The sequence below is a fragment of the Lathamus discolor genome, chromosome 1, assembly GCF_037157495.1.
Source record: "Lathamus discolor isolate bLatDis1 chromosome 1, bLatDis1.hap1, whole genome shotgun sequence".
Classification (NCBI taxonomy): domain Eukaryota; kingdom Metazoa; phylum Chordata; class Aves; order Psittaciformes; family Psittacidae; genus Lathamus; species Lathamus discolor.
In genome coordinates this window covers 156,580,829-156,602,887 of record NC_088884.1, presented here as the reverse complement: position 1 = coordinate 156,602,887, position 22,059 = coordinate 156,580,829, and the positions used below count along the sequence as shown (strand labels likewise).

At 38.0% G+C, this 22,059-nt stretch overlaps 1 protein-coding gene across 1 annotated transcript in view; it reads right to left on the bottom strand.

The window, feature by feature from the left end:
• Positions 1-22,059, bottom strand: part of POLN (DNA polymerase nu) — a 94,511-nt gene that overhangs the window by 57,089 nt on the left and 15,363 nt on the right. The window contains exons 10-15 of the mRNA XM_065660700.1: positions 21,260-21,343; positions 20,768-20,857; positions 18,581-18,637; positions 17,693-17,746; positions 17,394-17,459; positions 850-907 (exon numbers count right to left, since the gene is read on the bottom strand). Coding sequence (XP_065516772.1) covers positions 850-907; positions 17,394-17,459; positions 17,693-17,746; positions 18,581-18,637; positions 20,768-20,857; positions 21,260-21,343 — 409 coding nt within the window. The remainder of the gene's footprint in view (positions 1-849; positions 908-17,393; positions 17,460-17,692; positions 17,747-18,580; positions 18,638-20,767; positions 20,858-21,259; positions 21,344-22,059) is intronic.

Below are 22,059 nucleotides of genomic sequence, written 5' to 3'. Positions count from 1 at the left end.
AATGTATTACATCGATTGGACTGTTTCCAGAAAGGCCTATGTGTCATAATTACTCACAGCAGCTCAGGTTTGCACAGGCACTGCTCACACATTTTTTGGTAACAGCTTCAGAAATTTACTTACAAAAATGAATCAGGTAGATAAAATAAAACTGCTGTCAACATCTTACAGTGTCTTCAACAGACTTCTGTTTTATGATCTGTATTATTTCAAATGCATGGAGTGAATAGTTGCGAAAAGGCAAGCATGCACTCTCTGAGAACCAAGTGCAACAAACGAGCACCATTTCCCAGCTACGGATGTAGGTGTTCAAGGAGAGTTTATGCTGGCAAATCTTTCTCTTTTATTTGAGTCTACTATTGTGGGTTTCTCTCTTTATCGCCTGGGTCATGCTTTTCTACACTTTACTGTGACTCTCTCTGAATCATCTGCCTTAAATCCACTTCCGTTATTACAAACAATACATCTGACTATTGGTGTTTACTTGTGAGGTTGATTAAAATGACCCAGCTTGAACACCACCTCAGGCAAAACCTTACAAGCTGAATTCACACAAAATCATCCCTAGGATATTTAATGGAGTCAAGATGTGTAATTTCATCTGGAAAAAGAACATAGTTGAAAGGAACAAAAATATCTCAAAGTTCATGAGTATGAGATCAGTGCTGAAACAGCAATTTTTTTGCAGGAACAGTCAGAAAAAGTACTTGGTTTAAATGCTAATGTATAACTAAGCACTAATAATCTATTCTGCTCTTTAATAGTGGAGCTACCACTCTGCTTTAAAATATAGCTTAGTAAAATAATTAGATAAAATTGCCTTTTCATGTTAGTAAAAACAGAGTTTACCTTTTATGTATTGTTTCTTTGTGATTCTAACTGGATGTTTAGAGATACCTTGAATGTTCTACAAGTGAGAAGAATAAAAATGGTTAGCAAAGTTAAAATTTATGAAAACATGTTCATGAACAGTTTAGCAGCAGCATAAGAACATCAGTGATACTAACGCCGACAAGTTTTCCCTGCGTAATAAATAAGATTAACCCTTTGCCTTTCAAAGGCATCTTCACACTTCTGTAACTATTGATACTTTTAAATAGATGCTCTTCCTTGAAAATCGGAAATGTAAGAACATTTTCCCACCGGCAGCCTTTCCAAATCCTAACCTCTGGTTTCACCACAGAACATAATTAAAAACCCAGTAAAAATAATTTCCTCCTTATTTTAACCTGTATTTATTAACCTGCCTCGAGCTAATGGAACAGATTCTTCTTCAGCCTCCAGAAATTTTTCTCATACCTATGACCACTTTTTGGAAATGCATGATAAGCTCATTGCTAATGGCAACACATCAGGCAAGGTTAAAAGTGAAAACTAAGTTTATCAATCAACAAACATGTAGGACTAGGAATAACAGAAGGTTTCTCTTTAAAGATCTGCATTCATAGACCTCGAGTAAAGCATTGAAGATGACACACAACAGCTTTCTTCTGTTACTTTAAGTCATTATGTCTCATCATCTAAAAAGGTAACACTTGATATGAGACAATGTGTATCATGCTCAATTTTCAACGCAATCAATTTGCAAGTGGTTCAGGAATCAGGTGAACTTACTAGTGTTATGTAATACTATGAATTCAGGAGGTGTGAATGGTGCTATATAATTTCCAAATCAGAATGATCATTTTCTACATAATTTTGAACTCAAATTTGTTATTTTAAACTTGAGGGATGTAATCAGTCTGCAAAAGCTATTGAAATTTAAAGCAGAAGTAAAAGAACTAAACCCCCAAAACAGAACTGTTTTCATTTCTAGCTTTAGTATCACACTTAAAGATCTATAATTTAATGTATTAAAGTTGAACACCCACCACAGCACCATACACACAGAGACAGGAAACTGCTACATAAAATACATAATATTTTCACAGCTTGCATAAACTAGGAACACTGCTCTCAATCCATCAATACCAAATTTGACCCACAAGAAACACTTGCTGTCTTTAATATTTTATTCTTCAGTTTCTAGAAACAACATAAAAAGGGCGTGGAGCTGTTGAAGCAAGTCCAGAGGAGGGCCATAAGGATAATCAGGGGCTGGAGCACCTCCTATATGAAGACAGGCTGAGAAAGTTGGGGCTGTTCAGCCTGGAGAAGAGAAGGTTGCGTGGAGACTTCAGAGCAGCTTCCAATATCAGAAAGGGACCTACATGGGCACTAGAGAAGGACTCTTCTTCAAGGGCTGTAGGGACAGGACAAGGGGTAATGGGTTTAAACTTAAACAGGGGAAGTTCAAGTTAGATAAAAGGAAAAAGTTCTTTACTGTGAGGGTGGTGAGGCACTGGAATGGGTTGCCCAGAGAAGTGGTAAATTCTCCAACCTTGGCAGTGTTCAAGGCCAGGTTTGACAGAGCCTTGGGCAAAACAGTCTAGTATGAGGGTTGGAACTTGATGATCTTAAGGTCCTTTCCAACCCTAACCAGTCTATGATTCTATAATTTTAAAAGTTGGGGGAATGGTTATTATAATGCTATTAACCTTATTTTGAAATTGGTGGTTATTTAATCCACACACAAACCTAGCATTTCTATTGATAACAACTTTTATCAATAACAAGTTGGGGAGAATGTGTGCTTGCTCATATGAATAATATGCAGTTTAAGTGGGCATGGAAGGTAGTAGATCCTCAGAAGTTTTGAAAATTGAGTCCTTTATTATGTACCTGGTCATGAATATGGGAGCCTCAATTTATATATTTAAAAATAACCCCAAAATCACAACATTTTAATTCTGACTTAAATCACTGCAATGGTAAGGATCAGTGTATGGACTTTTCACTGGGCTCTGCCCAGGTATTGACTTGTACTTCCAGCACAGGTTAAAGAGTGGTTTATAGTTCCTCTCACTGATTATCGTTGCTTAACTCATTAGCTTCAAAATCCTGGACAAAGTAAAATAAATAAAAATTCATTTCAAAACCTATCTACAATGGTAAAAAAAATCACTATATTGCCTTCTTGTTTTCACTGACAGCATATGCAGAAAGTCTGCTTTCAGTTCAATTTTAGAAGTGTTACTAATACTTCTGAAAAACACTAGTAAGTAATTGCAAGTGCAAAATGTACTGTCACTTGTAAATTAGTTAACAACTCATGATTTGAAAAGTTTTCAGAAAAGAAGTAAATCAAGGAACATGACAGCGGTGATGCTCATCTTTAAGCTATTGGAATAGCCTAATAGAACCCTTTCATCTAATTTTAGATGTCTTTAGGCTGGTCGTTGGTCTAAACTAGCTGCCTGGAATCCCTCTAGTCAGTAGACGAAGACAGGACTCTCCAGTGGATACTTTAGACTGTGTGTATACGAGACATACTTACAAGTTGACATAAGATTCCCCTGGAGATGATGTTTTCTAAGACTTAGATTATGAAATTTGGTGAGATAAATTTACCTTAAATATTTAAAAGGATGCAGAAGGACACTCAGAAGAGTCTTCCAAATGGAAAATGTTTCTCTGCCTCAGTTGAAAATTAGGTGACAGTTTTATCATATAAAAGTAGAAGACTGATGTGGCTTTGGTAAATGATGATTACCAACTGGACTACATAATAAAGCTTATATGTTTGCTTTTACGTATTTATTTCAAGTATATTTCTGCAAAACCCTCAGAGATCCAATCTGAGATGTGACTAATTCCTTAATGTTAGAAGAGGCACCCACATCTTGTTAGAAGTTAGAGAAACAAAATTGAACTCTGAACAATTATGCTCCACCAGACAGAAAGGAATATACTTGAAATGGTCAACGGAAAAGCTAGTTGTGAAAGTTAACCATTAATAACTCTCTTCATTGTTTCTGAGGGGGGAAAAAGTCAAGCTATTCTAGTGGATGATTAACATGAAAACCCTAGTGTTGGTTTAAATATATATATATATATATAAAAATAAAACCCAACACTATAATCCAAAATTCATTTCCAGAGGTTCCAGAAGGATAGAGGAAGCCAAGGTCTCAGTTTCAACTATGTTTGAAAGGTTGTAAATATCAGGGGAAGTTCTAGAGAGCTGGAAGAAAGCAAGTGTCATTCCTGTCTTTCAGGAGGGCAAGGAGGAGGATGCAGAAAATTACAGGCCAGTCAGCCTCTCCTCAGTTCCTGGGAAGATGATGGAGCAAATAATCCTGGAAAACATTTGCAAACATATTAAAGTCAAGATGATGATCTGTGGTAGTCAGCATGGATTTACAAAGGGGAAATCATGCTTAAGCAGCAATAGCCTTCTGCAATGGAGTAACTGGCTCAGTGGAAGAAGGGAGAGCAGCAGATGTTGTTTACCTTGACTTTAGCAAGGCTTTCAAAACAATCTCTCATAAAAGCCTCATAGACAAACTGATGAAATACAAGCTAGATAAGCGAACAGTGAGGGGGACTAAAAACTGGCTGAACTGCTAGGTCCAAAGGATTTTGAAGAGTGGCACAAAGACCAGCTGTAGGCCAGGTGTTAGAGTAGTACCCCAGTGGCCAATACTGCTCAACACCTCCATTAATGACCTGGATAACAGGACTGAGGTGCAACCTCAGCAAGATGGCAGACAATCCAAAACCTGGAGGAGTGGCTGATGCTCTATGATTCAGAGGGACCTCAAGAATGGAGAAATGGGTTATCAGGATCTCAGAGTTCACAGTCTGCTTTGCAGAAATGTACCTGTGGATCCTCATGAGGAATAATTTGAACATGAACCAGCAATGACCCTTTGTACCTAGGAAGACAACCACCACCCTGGGCTGCATCAGGAAGAGTGTCTCCAACATGTAAAAAGAGGTGATCCTACCCCTCTGCTCAGAATGCCCTATGGGAAGTGTAAAGATGGAGCCAGATTCTTCTCACTGGTGCCCAATGACAGCGCAAGAGGCAGTGGTCAGAATTACAGGAAATTCCATTTAAACGTAAGAAATAACTTATCTTCTGTGACAGTCATTGTATCAGATTGCACAGAGAGGTTGTGAAGCCTCCATCCTTGGAGACAGGCAAACCCCAACCACTGTTCTGAGAAACTTGCTGTAGTGGATGCTGCTTTGAGCAGTGGGATTGGACTACACAATCTCTAGTGGTCCTGTCCAAACACAACTACCTTGTGATTCTATAATTCTGTTTTCATAACATGACTGTGATTAATGAATGTATCCCAGTGCTAACTACCTGCCTTCTCTCTACTTCACCTGATTTCTGACTGAGATAGAACTGAAGCCTTCATAGTTTGAGGCAGTGGAAAGCCACAGGACTCTGGTTGCATTGCCAAGCAATAAAAAAAAATGAAATTCTATATTATATATATAAAGTACACTTGTAGCATAACATTAAAATTCGAAGATTAAAGACTGAAACAAACAGTAGTCAGCTGGTGTATCATGTCTTAAAATGCAAGCTCTTAGAAAAAGGGTTGTATTATCTTGATTGTGGAAATGCATGCAAAAATGTACAACCAAGCTTCATAAATCATTTTGGTAAACCTGAAACAAAATTGATAAGAACTACTTGAGTGTATAAATGGAAATCTCTATTTTTATGGTTTTCACAGAATTGTAGAATCATTTAGGTTGGAAAAGACCTTTTAGATCACTGAGTCTAACCATTAACCTAACACTGCCAAGTCCATCACTAAACCATGTCCCTAAATACCACCTCTACACATCTTTTAAATACCTCCAGAGATTATAATTCCACCACTGCCCTGGGCAGGCTGTTCCAATGCTTGACAACCCTTTCAGTAAAGAAATTTTTTGTACTATCCAATCTAAACCTTCCCTGGCACAGCTTGAGGCTGTTTCTTTTTGTCCTGTCACTTGTTGCTTGGGAGAAGAGACTGACCCCCACCTCACTACAACCTCCTGTCAGGCAGCTGTAGAGAGCAATTAAGGTCCCACTGAGCCTTCCCTTCTCCAGACTAAACCCCCCCCCCACGGTGCCTCAGCCATTCCCCATCACACTTGTGCTTCAGATCCTGCACCAGCTCCATTGCCCTTCTCTGGCCCATCTCCAGTGCCAAAATGTCTCTCTTGCAGTGATGGGCTCAGAGCTGAATACAGGATTCAAGGTGCAGCCTCACCAGTGCCCAGTACAGGCGGACGATCACTGCCCTGGCCCTGCTGGCTATGCTATTGCTGACACAGGCCAGGATGCTGTTGGCCTTCTTGGCCACCTGGACCCAAGCTGGCTCATGTTCAGCCAGTTGTGAACACACCCAACAACCCCGGGTCCTTTTCCACTGGCATCTTTCCAGCCACTCTTCCCCAAGTCTGTAGCATTGCATGGGGTTGTTGTGACCCAAGTGCAGGACCTGGTACTGAATTTAAGGTCATGACAGCTAGAAAGCTTAAAACCCTCACATCCCTAGAATTGCACCCTTTTTCACTCTTTTGTTGTCAGCGAAACCGTCTTCTTTCCCCAACTACAAGCATTAAATCATTAAAGATTAAATTTTATAATATAATAAGCAAACTTAAAAGAGCACCAAATCTGATCTGCACTAAAGTAAGTTGAGGTATGATAAACACAGACTGGCTGTCTTTTTCCTGGATCTCCAAAGCAATGGACCTGCCACATAGGGATCTAGCACTCCACCAATTCATCATCTCTTTTACAGTTTCAGTTACTTGACACATTTTCCAGCATCTACCTGGTTGTTGGATCATTTGTTTTCAGTTAAACTCTTCATAAAACATCATGCTGGAAAATAACGGGACATAGGAATGGCAGAAAAAAGTCTCACTAGGAACATTAGATTAAAACTGTGTGTTGAAAAATAGATGGCTGATTTCTTTCCTCTTTCCTCCATAATCTGATTTCTGGCCACTGTGATCCATCCTGACTGATGATCCTTACTCCAGTGTTTAAGCACAAGTGAGAAATTTTTATTCTTCATTCTAAAAATATGTTTATTAAAAGTTGCTCTAATTTTGTCTGTGGTTTCAGGTGAACGGAGTGCAGATCCGTGCCTACGCTGTTAGCTGCTGCATACAGATCCATTCAGAAACAATGACAGACTTCACTGTTACAAGACAACTCAGAATCTTGATGTCTCTTGGAGCCTCACAAACACAGCTTTCTCTTAAAGCATTCAAGCCTAGCAAAAACGATGCTCTAATCCATAAGGAAAGCCGCTGTATAAGTGAAGAGTGGAATTACCAATGAAAATAAAACCTAATAAAAATCCAGCAAATGCCATACAGTTCCCAGTTTGACGAGTTCATGCTCAATCTGTTACACTTTCCATGGAGCTTTCCATTTTTGGTATCCAAAATTCTACACCTACATTTGCAACTGAGTTTTGATTCCTTCCTAGGTTAAAAAACAGTTGCTCTGGTTCTGTCAAAGGATAACAGCATACAAATATATACAGGATAAATCACCTCTGAAGTTAGTATAGTTATACCTAAATCACAGAAACTGGTGGTGCTACAAACAGCAGGGAAGGAAGCAAAAGAAACTCCAAACAAACCAACATCAGTAAGTTACTGAAATAAATGGGAATGTCTGGACTTCAGAGAATTCTGTGGACATTTGATTCTGATTAATTCCTGATTTAAGGACTTAAGAATAAGAACAGAGACAAAACTTACTACTGAGATAAGAGTAACCTTTCATAAATGTATAGTGTGGATGTGTCACAAGGGAAGATCAAAGACAGCCAAGGATTTAGACTGAACAGATATAAGGAAGCAGCTAGACCAGGTAAAGCTGTAATGTAGATTTCCTTTGATGTGGCGAGTAATCCACTTACTGTTACAATGAGGCACAGTGCCAAACACTAGAGCAAAATAAAGACAAATAGAGGAGCTAAATACTTTTTTTACTGTGTCTACTAATGGCAGCAAATAGAAAAAGCTAGTTGCATTTGTTATGAGCAAGAGCACTGGGAATGCGATCTTTTTAGATTTCATTACTCTAATAGCTGTTGCTGCAGAAAATCAATTATTTCCTAATACTTGAGAAAAACACAGATTTTTCTCATCTGTATGAATAAAGTTCAGAGCAGCAAAATTCCAGTTTATCCCACGAAATGGAGCACTCCAGAAAAAACTGAAGCATTTTAAGTCCAAAAGTTTCTCCAGTTTCTCGCTTAGTATCTTCTTCACAAGAAAGATTATGAAAATAATTAGGCTGCCACTGTTCTCTTTGAACAAGAATTCAGCTTTACACAATGCAGCACAAAGCAAGCTTTTAAATTCGTGGCTTCTGTTTAAAGACTGGCATTGTATTACTTTTGGAGCAGAAGTAATACTCTGGTCTGCAAGACCAGACTTCATTACAATGATAATGGATAGGTAGATGACAACTCTTTTGAGCTTTAAATTCTAATTATTTTTTATTCCTGCAGTGGATTTTTTTCCCCTGTTTATCTGCTGCTTCAAAATTTTCTCACTCCTTTTCCTTCTTTTTCAGTTGTCTGTCCTAGCACTACGTGAACCTGCAACTATTGACAAACTGTGCTCTCATGGCCCAGTCATTAATTTGAGAAGAATTGTAAGCAGAGGTTCAGTGAGCTACTTAACAGTCACACTGCCCAAAGTAGTATTCTGGCAAGGCAGAACAAGACGACTCACTCACAACAAATGAACTCAATTTGTCTGGCACCTCCAAAGCTGGTGACAACTTACTCATGAGAAATTACACAGCACAGAGAAAAAATAAAAATGCACCCCCCCCCCCCCCCAAATAAACCTTCATGATTTCTCTTTTAGAAACTTGCCATATTCTGTTACTGCCCATTGCAGCATCTGTGTATTACTGTAAAGGAATACACAGTTATTTTCTGTGACTTCTATATGGACACAATTTCAAGACAGTCTGAAGATCTGATTTTTCAGTCATGGCATGTAGCTCAATAAATAGAGAAAATATGAAAATGCACAAGGTCACGATAGCAATGTCAGCCTGGTACGAATGTGTACCTGCTTTCCAAAGCACATCTTGACTTGTCTGCAATCGCCACCTAGTGGCTAGTTACAAATTGAAGCCATTAATTTCCCTTGTCAAAAGAGATTCATACAGTCTTGGGGTAAAGGATTTCTTCTTTTTTTGGTACTAGTTACTGTTTTTCAGCAATTTTTCATCATTCAAAGGTAATGCATTCCCCTCTGCCTCAACCAGCAGCACAGAATTATTCAAGTTTTAGATGTCAAGTGGGATACTCAGAAGTAATTCATCACCTCCCCATAAGCTTAAGCAGTTTTCAAAGTGATTACAAGAGAAGAAGAAAAGCGCAGTCAAAAATACTGGACTTCCAGCTTTAGAGAGTTGGCCATAAGAATAAAGTATTGTTATGTTAAAACATAATGAAACCCACTGAAATCAGAATTATACTACATTCTTGCCTTGCAGAACGGAATTGGAGGAACATGGTGACACCTCTCACTTTGGAGAGCTTGTAAGAAAATTTCTGCGCCTAAGGTGTTTTTAACTGTCCTCTCAGATCATAAATCTCTGAGCTTTGAGTTTTTCCTAAAAATGCGTATCTAAAAGTCCCACTAATGGAATACTTCATATTAAGTATAAAATTATAAAAAACCCTTACTTTCAAGCAGACTTTCTAAAATCTGAATCAACAACTCACAAGAGGTACTAACAGAGAACTGCAGAACAAACAGGCACACAAGATCATACATGTATTTCTGCACATTGCTGAAGATTCAATCTGAGTACCTGTCTTACGGATGAGGACAGAAAATTAACTCAGCAGGACATGAGCTCTATGAAATCCCTCTGCACAGAAGTACGACTGTGATCACACAGAGACTTCAGGGGATGCAAGCATATGTCAATATGTCAACCTCAAGTGTAAGAAAAGTGCTCAGCCAGGAACTGAAATTTGTCTGGATAAACACTGGAAGAACAAAGATTGTGATAGACTACAAATGAACAGCACTGCTTGTCTTTTGTAACCTTGCTAACATTGCTCTTAGACTATCCTAAAATTGCATGAAATCAAACTTAATACAATCCCAGGAGACACAACATAGTGTATAGATTAACTTCTGTAACAGAATACTCTAAATAACAGATATTACTATAATTACTGCACTTTAAAACACCTTTTAATTTGTAAGGTAGTGAAAGCCACATAGCTAAAGCCCTGCCTATTCTGACCAAAGATTACCTTAATTTTAGTTTCGGCAGCTATGTGCTCCAGTCACATTCGTGCTACAGAAAAATAACCTGGCAGTTATATTCTGGCATGGATTTCTAAAACATGATCAGCATACTTTTGGCTTCTTCCTCCCAAAAAATATCACTGGCAAAGGCCATTCAAAGGATAAAATGAATCAGCATATAAGCAGCTACCTTAACAAAGCCCACGCAACAGCAGTAGGCACTTGAGTGCTGACAATTTAATTTATACATAGAGTATTGAAATGCAGCATCTTTGAATTTTAATGAAACAAGTGCAAATATGCAGTGCCATCATCTCTCCAGTACAGGAAAATTTTACAGCAACTTTTTTTTTCCTCCCTTTTCTACAATTCTAATCTTCTCTGAGGAGCTTTTTGCCAGAATCTAAAAGAGAGTGAAGGAGGAATTCAGCCTCCACAGTCAATATTTCATAATGTGCTAAAAATACTTTAGCCAGTATCATTCTGAGTTGTATAGAATCTTTCCTTTTTGAACTGTTACATTTAATTGCTCTCTGTATTTACATGCTTAGGTTTGGTTTGTAGAAAAAATAATGGCAGACTCCCATCTTGCATAAATAAAATGCAAGAATTCTGTATGCTGATTGCTGCATCGAAGCAGATTTATACTGGCTACACATCATCTTTCTTTAAATAACAGAGAACAATTATAGATACAAAGATAATCCCAAATAGAACACAGTTATATACATGATTGCACTGCTCTTGTTACTACAGAATCACAGCCCAGATGATGCTCCAAGCCTTACTGAGCCAAATGGAAAACATTATACTATAAAAAGTAGTCCATGTATTGGCTACAGCACACTCACCATGAGATCAATGAATTTATACAATTCAGGAGCGTTTCTACAGAGAATGCCAAAGACATGCGCGTATGATAGAAAAGGATATCATGTGTACTTGAGACAATAAGAGAACAAAGGTTTATGATGCAGAAAACTTGTTTCTGCATTTGGATTTTAAGCCAAAATGATGATGTTCTGGAGCATCAGACATGAGTGTTATCATATGGCTAACAGTGGCTTTTCATACTCTAGCTGTCACACCAGTAACTAAGAACATCCTGTTGTAATGTTAATGTTAATGTTAATGTGTAAACTTTCATCATGAGCACAACTGAAGTCTTGTCAAAATGCTCATCTTTAAGTAAAATTTCCCATCATAAAATACTGTGATGAGTGAGAAAGAAAGAGAGGAGAAAGATAACTTCTCCCAACATTGTAAATACGGTTTCTTTAAATGCTAAAGCCTTCTAAATATACTTCTAAGAAAATAAAGCAACAACAAAAAAGATTGCAAAAACACCAAAACTCTAAATACTCATAAAATGAGATACTATTTTAGTGCTATTAGTGCAGTTACAATCAGCGTATGAATCAAGAGTACTGGAATAAACACACTGAGAAGAAACATGGCACAAAAAATAGATTCGGAAGCAATAGATACTGAGGGAACACAAACCAACCATAACAAACAGCACACGTGCTCTGACTTTCTAATAGCACATCAGCTCATCCGAGTGATAGTTGTTTGTACTGACTAGGAAAGGTGACCCTAAATTGCTTTGATGCAACGGTTCAAGAAAACACAGAGATAGCCTCTAAGACAAACTACTGTTATTTTAGTGAAGCCCACAAAGAATCATAGAATAGTTAGGGTTGGAAAGGACCCTAAGATCATCCAGTTCCAACCCCCCTGCCATGGGCAAGGACACCTCACACTAAACCATCGCACACAAGGCTTCGTCCAACCTGGCCTTGAGCACCACCAGAGATGGAGCATTCACAACCTCCCTGGGCAGCCCATTCCAGTGCCTCACCACCCCTACACTAAAGAACTTCCTCCTTATATCCAATCTAAACTTCCCCTGTTTAAGTTTTAACCCGTTATCCCTTGTCCTGTCACTACAGTCCCTGATGAAGAGTCCCTCCCCAGCATCCCTATAGGCCCCCTTCAGGTACTGGAAGGCTGCTGTGAGGCTTCCACGCAGCCTTCTCTTCTCCAGGCTGAACAGCCCCAACTTTCTCAGCCTATCTTCATACGGGAGGTGCTCCAGTCCCCTGATCATCCTGATGGCCTCCTCCGGACTTGTTCTAACAGTTCCATGTCCTTTTTATGTTGAGGACACCAGAACTGCACACAATACTCCAGGTGAGGTCTCACAAGAGCAGAGTAGAGGGGCAGGATCACCTCCTTTGACCTGCTGGTCACACTCCTTTTGATGCAGCCCAGGATACGGTTGGCTTTCTGGGCTGCGAGTGCACACTACCAGCTCATGTTCATTTCCTCATCAAAAGCATACTCATGTACATCAGAGCATATTTACGTAAAAATATGCTGTAAGCCTAGAGGTCCTCATAGAAGACTTTTGACTTGATGCTTTATATGAACTTGTAACATGTCTGATTTGTCTCTATCTTCTGTGTTCCACTTTGGGGCCCTCAGCCTAAGAAGGACTTGGACCTGCTGGAGTGAGTCCAGAGGAAGCCACAAAGATGCTCACAGGGCTGGAGCACCTCTTCTATAAAGACAGGCTGAGAGAACTGGGGCTGTTCAGTCTGGAGAAGAGAAATCTCTGGGGAGACCTTAGTGCAGCTTTCAGGGCCTAAAGGGGCCAACAAGAAAATTGGAGAGGGACGTTTTAAAAGAGGAAGGAGGGACAGGACAAGTGGAAACGACTTTAGGCTGACAGAGGGGAGATTTAGATTAGATATTAGGAAAAAATTCTTCACTATGAGGGTGCTTAGATGCTGGCACATGTTGCCCCATCCCTGGAAGTGTTCAAGGCCAGGTTGGATGTGGCTTGGAGCAACTGGTCTAGTGGAAGGTGTCACTGCCCCTGGCAGGGGGGTGGAACTGAATGAGCTTTAGGATCATTTGAAAAAGAGATGTGATCACATCCCTTCACCCAGACTTACTGTTTAGCTCCTTACACTTGCATCAGCTCTGCCAAAGCTTTCTAAAAGCTGTGAAGGAAAAGGACAGGGGAAAACCATGATTCTTCCAATTTGTACAGCAACTCACCACTACTGAAATACCTTGTAGAACTAGGAATCCAATTGTGACTATAGACCATAAACTTTCAGGAAGGGCATTAGTAGTATCACAGAGCAGCCTGTAGCCTTAATGAGGGGCCAAAATGCCTGAAATTTAAGAGCTGCCACAACAGTTTTGAGAGCACAATTCTGGCAGTCCACATTGCTTGGTGTGTGTGAATGCTAAAGATGTAGAACCTACCAGGATAGTGTGATGAAAGGGAGATAAACAAGCAACATCTCATCCACACTGTCCAGAAATGATCCCCAGACTATTCCAAAAATACATTTGAGTTTTATCTTGGAGAGAATTAGTCCATTCAATCCAGAATACAACCCAGAAGGAAGTAAAACAGTGTGGATAAAATAAAAAAAACCTGGTTCGCTAAGTAAATAAGAGAGCAGACCTGTTTTGATTGCTCAGGGGGGTTTCTATGTCAAGAGATTGTCTCTCCCATTAGAATGAAAACCAGATGAGTAATTCATTATTCATATTCCAAATGCTATTAGTAACACGAATTTTCTAATAAACAAGCATGAGATCCTCTATATGCATCACTATCAGAAAATATTATTTATAGCTGTTGGAGAGACTGAGGTATTGTCAGTATTTCAGGTTCTTGTCAATATTTCATGGTTCTTCTTTGAGCACATTAACATTTAACACCACCTAATTAGTTTCCTTTCAAACTACATTCCTGCTTTCCCAATTAGAGGCTAACATCCTTCTTTAATTGACAGGTTAAATTATTTTACTTCTTTGCTTTTTTAGGGCAAGCTGGTAAAAGCATTTTTCCTGGGGAGAAATAGGAATGCTTTTATTCCATTTTCACTTGGTCTGAAAAAGTAAAAAAATCTTATTTATCTTCAGAATAATTTGTTACTAAAAGGAAGAAAGCTCTCCCTGAAGCCCACCACTTTGTGCTTTTTAGTTTAATGATAAAAACATCTTCTGAAGTACAGAAGAATAAGCTCGTTAGTAGCATTTCAGTTTTCTCTGCTGCAGAAGCCTGGAGGAAAGAAACCTTAATACAAAATATCTGATTCTAGAACTGAAGTTTACATCATAAACCAAATTATAGCACCCAATTATACGCAATCTTATATCTGGAGTGAGGCTTTCTCTGTGTTCATTTTGAAAGAGGCTTGATCTTAATTGGCTTTATGCATTTCCACCTCTGTCGTGATTTATTATTGCTGTAAACAGTGAGAGGCTAAGAAGTGGTATTTCAAGGTAGATTTGGAGAACATAAACAAATCTTTATGAATGTCATGAATCTCTTTAATAAAGGTTATCTCTGAGCAACATAATGAAGGAGTCTTTTACTGTAGACAAGACTAATATATTTATACAAAAATAATTAAAAATAACATGTTTAAATTAACTAATAAGCTTCCCCTAAGAGCCATAAGCAATCCATAGTGGAAAACATAACTAGTCTATGGATATATTTCCAGTTAAGTTGATTGAAGAATTTTAGGGTTTATATTTACTTTTAGTTTTCAGATTTGCAGGTTCTCATGGAGTAGCAAAGTTACACTGCTATAGCTGGAGACTACAATATTCAATGTGTCCCTATTTAAGGATATACTATACCAGTATACAACACTTATTTGTGAGAAATGCATTGATTATGCACCACACATATTGTAAAATAAACCAAATTAGAAGAAATGGAGTGCACACTTAAACTGGATGTATACATAGAGAGCCACTGAAGTAAATTTCCACCAAGATACCCCTTCTAAGTTCCTGCAACACAGAAGTCATAAAAATTCATGTGAATAAGTTTATCTTATGAGAAAAACACATATAAAGCCAAAAATATGCATCATCCATACATCAGATGTGGATTTGTCGAAAGGATGATCACAGAAGAGTTAACCTATCTGAAAAAGAAATTCTGCTCTGTACCTCATGTCTGGTCATTTCCCCTTAAACATACAAGTAAATCCTCATGGACGCCGTTTAAAAGAACTCCATTTCTTAAAGGCAAGAGGATAGAGCCATTACATTTATAAAACAAATGAAAGAAAGAAACCTTTGTTTGGGACCCCATCTCCCACAACCAGTGCAGCAAATGGGATGTTTTTTTCTATTTGACTTCTCACTTCATCTGATTTACACTTACCTGTTGCTTTAATCACTCCGTAAAGCATTTTAAAACACAAAAATAAATACTTCAGCAAATATTCAGCTAAAATTTCACATAGCATCATAGTAACTGCAAAAAAAAAAAATCTACAATATTTATGATTTCTGGCAAGACTCTTCCTAATCCTTTAAAACTCAGTAGAGTGACTGGGCACTGGAGTTTATCTTCTATATCAATAAATGATTCAAGAAACAGATGGTATAAGTTCCATAAACATTTCACACAAAAAAAGACATGCCAATATTTTTCCTTATAAGGAAAAGCCAGCCTTAGGCAACCCTGGATGCTAACTTTAGCAGCATTATTTTGGAGAAAAATAACCTTTAAGAAAAGTAGATTTTGTGTCATTTTTAGCTTAATGAGCCAAAGGTTGCCTTGTGTTGGATGTGGCTGTTCAAGACAGCTGTCAGTTCAGCTCTGACTTCTAGATGCCTTTGCATCATGCCAGAATATTTAGCAAACTGTGACCTTCATGATCATCTTTTCCATTCTCTCCCATCATTTCACCCCATCTGGGCACATGAGAAACAGGAACAGCAGTAACACAATATTCCCTTGTTAACTCAGAATCCTAGACACTGTTTTTACTCAGCAAAAAGCACAAAATACCACTTTCTATAAATCAGATGTTTTGCTACCTCTTTGATGACAAATTCTATGGAAATAGGTACGATGAGAGTAGGAAGATATAAATTAAACCTGAACTGTGAAGATAGATTAAGGAGCTAAGTAAATCACCAGTATTGTGAGGATGAGAGCCTCCCAGGACAGATTTCTGCTGCAACACCAAACATCACCATAGCGGCCAGCACTTGTGTAGAGCCACATGAACCCACCCATGCAAAATGGTCACAACATAAGCATTACATCCAACATCTCTACTCCCAGATAGAGCTGTGGAAGACTTGGGCCTTTCTCCCAGTACTGCAGAAAAATTCTAATGCCATTTGTACCCATTAAGCTCATGGCTAGTATCTGCAGAGACAAATAAGTAGTACTCAAACCTGCATGGCTAAGAACTGACAATACTTTTGGGCACAAGTAAAAGGACTTTGTGGATTCCTTCCAGCTTTCATGAGCCAAGTCCCACTTTTGCATCTATTCCTCCCCTCCCACAGGGCCAGAGTTAGGTCTTTGCTAAGATAGGCCACGATTAAACCAAACACTACTTTTTTACTGCTATTCCACCACCTAATGCCTTGACTCGAGCCCCTGAAACAGTCTGCAACCCTGTCTTCTCCCACACCAGCCCCTGCACACTCATCCATGCAGCTATGACTATGATAGAACTGGAACACAAAAGACCCCACCAGTCCCTACAGTCAAAGGCCAGTATGTTTCCTAAATCCAAGTAAAATGGTGTAATAAAATATATTCAAATGTGCCCTTAAAAAGGCCACTTTGGCAAAACAAAGACTCACCCAAGCCTCTAGCAGTGCAGATAGTCAAATAAAACACATTCCAGCCACAAGTATGTACTTGGAGATCATTATAGCCAATGACAGGAGAAGCACAAAAAGCCCAGGTGTCACAGTCGCATAAGTGTCTCCAAGACTTCCAGAGCAACAGCATAGCCAGCTTAGCCCTTCGCTGCTATGAGGCCTGAAGCCAAATTCCAGAAGAAAAGGCCTCTTTTCCCCCTCTTCTGCAGTCCCCAGGGTACCTTCGAAGGCTCACTGATCCTTTACAAGGAATGGTTCATGAATACCAGGTTAGAAAGAAGGATTCAGAGGACATCTAGAGGGTGCATGTACAGCTCACAATTCTACCCCTCTGCCTCAAAAAATAGTATCAAATTCTGATCCACAGGTAAAAGAAAATACTTTAAGAATAAATGCTCTGGAGTAAAACATCTATTTAATTAGCTTTTCCTGTCCACTATTTGCATACAATAGAGCAACTGCTAGACTAAGATGAAAATGAAAATTTCATGTGCAAAAAATATTATGTATTTTATATAAATAATTTTTGATTCTAATTAAAATTTAAGTCTTCAAATGGGCTCACTTACCGGATGTTTGGCTGAAAGTCTGCCAGTCGCAGTTCCTGTCTGATTCCAGGTAGAGGAAATAAATCCCTGTAGTCAAGTAAAAGTAAAAATCCCCCAAAAGAAAAGGGTGAAGACATACATCTGAATCGTATTTAATGTAGGTATCAGTAATAAAAACTCACTGCAACCAGGAGTAAATAAATCAAAAAGAAATATTCATAATTTTCTGTATTTAAAAGTTCGTAAACTGTAACCACCACACTCATTTCACATCCTTTTATGATTTTACATATTTTACAGGCTACTTTTTCTGTTCCTACCTTTCTCATGCACGTTCGGAGTCCATCCACATAAGTTGATTTCATCTTATGAACCTAAATTATTACACAAAAGTTCAGATAAATGCTAATTTATAAAAATAAGAGATTTTTCAAGTTTAAGATCTTCATCTCAAAATGCATATTAACTTGTTTAGCAGACTTCTGTAAAATGATAGTTTTCTCTTAGTAAGTAATGGACGTATACTCACTAGTAGCTTGACCTATCAGTGTAACTAATGGATGTATACTCACTAGTAGCTTGACCTATCAGTGTAACTTCAGTAAGTGCTTGGTTATACCTTAAAGCCAGGTTTTTGCAATGCTAAAGGAATTACTGGAATTTATTACTTTACATCTTATATCCCCAGGCCAATAAACTACACAAAAAAGGGCACGCATACACCCAAAAGTACCACCCACAACTTTTTGGGGGTTGGTTTTGGTTTTTAGCCTTAGAAACATACCCACTGAAAAGCCAAACATGAAGTGTGAGAGCAGACTAACCACTTTACTTTGAATTTTTACTGAAAATTCCTCCAATTACTAGTTCTCTCCTTCACTTTCAGTGGAGGATTTCCTCAGAACTCAAGAAAATAAATGTTTTGCACTAAGAACGTCTTTTATAGCACTACACAAATTTAGCAGTGAAGTTTTGTGATTGTTTTTGCAACAGTTGCTTGCTGGCTATAATCTAGTATCTCGCAAACCAGAAATATAATCATTAAATTTAAAAACTCTTAAGAATACTACAAATCCAAAATTTAAATGAATATTTCATTGAACTTACATTAGAGCCAACTTTTTTGTATGTATTTAGCCATGAATATGTTCTCTTTCTTGCTAATTTTGCCTCAGTGCAACTAAATTATGTGACAAACATCAACTCACCTGACGGTATTCTAAAATTATCTTAGGCAAAGGATGAAGATCTTGCAACTGCTTTAGCTGCAAAATAAAGCATGTAAATTACTAGCATACTTTTCTGTGAAGTTATGTTATTTAACAATCTTAACCAAAAAAATTTTGAAGGAAGAAATATACTCGCCAAGCTGAAATAAATACTGGCTAAGGAATAATGTCCTTCAAGCAATCTCAGTCTAGGCCCAGGAAGCCTCCATTCTTTCCTGCCTTCAGCAGGAGGGCTGGAGCTTACCCCTTCCTGTTTCATTTACCTTCCTGTCCCAGACAGAGACAAAAACACATACAGACATAAAATCTTCACCACAACACTTTTGAAAACACTGAAGCATTGGCGGGGGTGAGGGGGTTGTTCCTTATGGTCCTTGGTTTATTTTTTGTGCTAGACAACATCAATGCAAGAGTGGATACAATAAAAGTATATAAAATAATACATATATAGGCACATACATATTTACACGCACACAAAATCCAACAGAACTTCTCCTTTTCATCCCCTAATATAAGTTCCAGAAGAACTTCAAGAAAAATTGAAATTGTAAAATCCAAAAGAAATGAGATAAAGCATATTTATGACATTACTTTGATTGTAAAATGCTATAAAATTTTGAAAACAAAAAGAAAGAAATTATTAAAATAGAGACTGGATATGTATAAGTACAACAAAAATATCTGGAACTACAACAGTTCAGGGTAAAAAATAAACAGAACCATACCAGAATGGAGACTTAACAGCATTTTTTTCCCTGCTCCCAGTGAGAGACAACATATTAATTCTCTAGTATTTCTCTATTTGAAGGTTTCAGTCTACCTTTATCTAAACAACCCGGTCTTAGCAGCTGTTGGAAAGAGTACTGAGCTACATAAAAGCCTTGCTTTGATAACTGCAACACATCTTATATTCCCAGAAAAACACAACATGCATTATCCCATTGATCCCTCCCACCTCACTTCCCAAGACTCTCTGTCATCCTCCGAAATTACATTTGACCTATAAAACCTCCTTCTCCTTGAGCAGCAAGTGGTTTTTAGTTGTACTGTTGACATTACCTCAGAGATCATATATGGTAGTTCAGACACTTGGCCCAAAAGTTGAATTTTCTCTTTCACACACAAATATTACCTTTCTACCTTCTCCAGAGGTGTCCATTCTCAGCAATCAGTTGAGTACTTTTATTTGACTCCCATGTAAACTAGAACAATACAACTGCAGCACCAAATCAGAAACAGGTACAGCTGCATAAAGGCTCCACTTGCCTCAGGTTACCAAGAAGTCTCCAGTTTGGCCTTGACTTCATTTTTAGACAAATGTTTTTGCCAGGTTTCTGCACTTGTGTGGAATCACACATGAATATCTGCATTGCTGACCATTATCTGCTCCAACACTAACAGAACAGGAAAAGCTTCACGTGGGCAATTTATTGCACTGAATCTCTTGTACAGGCATATCAAAATATCTAAACTGTTTAGTCATTATTGCTTGAAGGGAGGAAGATTATATCAATGCCCTGCAGATTTAACTCCAAATGCAACCATTCTTCCTGAAGACAAGCAACTCCATGGAGGAAAATAAAGCTTGAGGATGATTTATGTAGACAACAAGAATAACACTGGACCATACAAAGAAGGCGACAACTCTGGATTCAAACCACAGGTATCAAATAATTTCCTACAGAGCTCTTTACCTAACACGAACAAGTGAGATGAGGCTCCATAAAAAGATGACAACATAGTTTTAGCCCAAATCTCCTGACAGCAAAGAGGAAGTCTGGGTTGGTAGATCTTTCACCAGCAGATTTTACATTAATGTTCTTTTCTTTCTCCAGTAGTCTTTTTCACCCAGCCAGTCAGTTATACCAAGCTACCAAAACCTGGCCAGCCACAAAGTCTCCCTCCTTTGAGGAAAATAGTCATGATGGTACTGAAGTTTTTTACTCCAGTTTATAGCTAATGTTTAACATCAGTAGCTAGTTTGGTTTTCCCCATCATAGAACGCAACTTCTGCTTCTGGCATGTGTAAACAAAGTGTGATTAGTACATTACAAAAATAAATCAAGACTGCTGGGAAAATCTCAGACAAATGACGTTTTCACTGGAACAGAATTTAGAAGTTTTGCTAAATCATGCAGGTGTTTTTAAAATCCCTCCCCATCTCACCACAACTTCCGAGGTGGACACAAGTTGCTGTATTTCAGTTCTGTGAACTTTCTCACACAGTGTATGGAGTTTTAACTTTTCAAATAGTACCTACAGCGAGAAAAACACAGAAGAGAAATGTTTCAGTGTTTCAAGTGCTGAAACAGGAAGATTATTTGGTTACTGAGTTTAAGCCTCAAAAACAGTTTTCAAGGAGAATAAAGTATACTGTAGCAACGACAGCTGTCACAGAATTGAAAAAACCCAAATGTTTATTTTTGAGCAATGAAAAAGTAGCATATTTACTAAATTCACACACATAATTGATGTAAATACATTCAAATACAGGTTATCCAACACTGATAGATTTATGACAAGCTGATACCATCCATTAAAACCAGAAAATCATAATTAATATCAAAGAAAGGATTCTTAAGTTGTGACGACAATTTTATATGCTTTATAATACTTCTGCATTTACAAGGTACAAAATAACAGTAGTATAAATACTACCTCTCTGAGCTGACTACTGCTGGTCACAAGGAATTTTTCTCCAGCAACTTGATGAGCTTCCTGTTCAAGTTCTTTGAGTCGCAACTACAAATTAGTACATCAGAATTATTCTGTTCACATTCTTACTTTCTTCTGCTACTTCCTAGGTTGAGTAGATCAGACTTCTATTTACATATAGGGCACTTCATAATGTGTAATCATTGCTGGCTATCAACATTTGGCTTGATTTCCTAAACCCTCTTTAAACTGTATGTCTTCATGATCTGGGAAGGGGATCCATCATAGTAAAAAGTACCAAAACTTGTGGGAAATCCAAGACTATAGAGTCTCTGAGAAACAGAGCTATGGAAATTATTCTGGTAAATTAATAATCTGTCAGACCACTATGATTACCTAGTCAGATTTTATGCTACAAAATAGGATTCTCTTGTAGCTACTCTTAATCAACGGGAAAATGGCAAGCTTAGATCTCTCAGAACACCTAAGCTGTAAAGAGTGCTTTATTTACAAAGATGGAAATATCTATTACTTCTGAAGAAGATATTTACTGAAAACTGTGGGTTCAGAAAAAGTTATTACAATTTTCATTTTACAACACATAACCCAAAAGGAACTGTTCATTTTGCAAAGCAATCTCAGTTCTGGGGCAAGGCTAATGAAGCAAATATCTCTTGGGATTATCCTAAAGTGCAAATACAATTAGTTCTACTTACAATAATAAGAGTACAATAAAAATACTAGAAACCCTAAACTGCTATATAAAATGTGACAAAACAGACTCCTCTTTTTAATCAGTTATC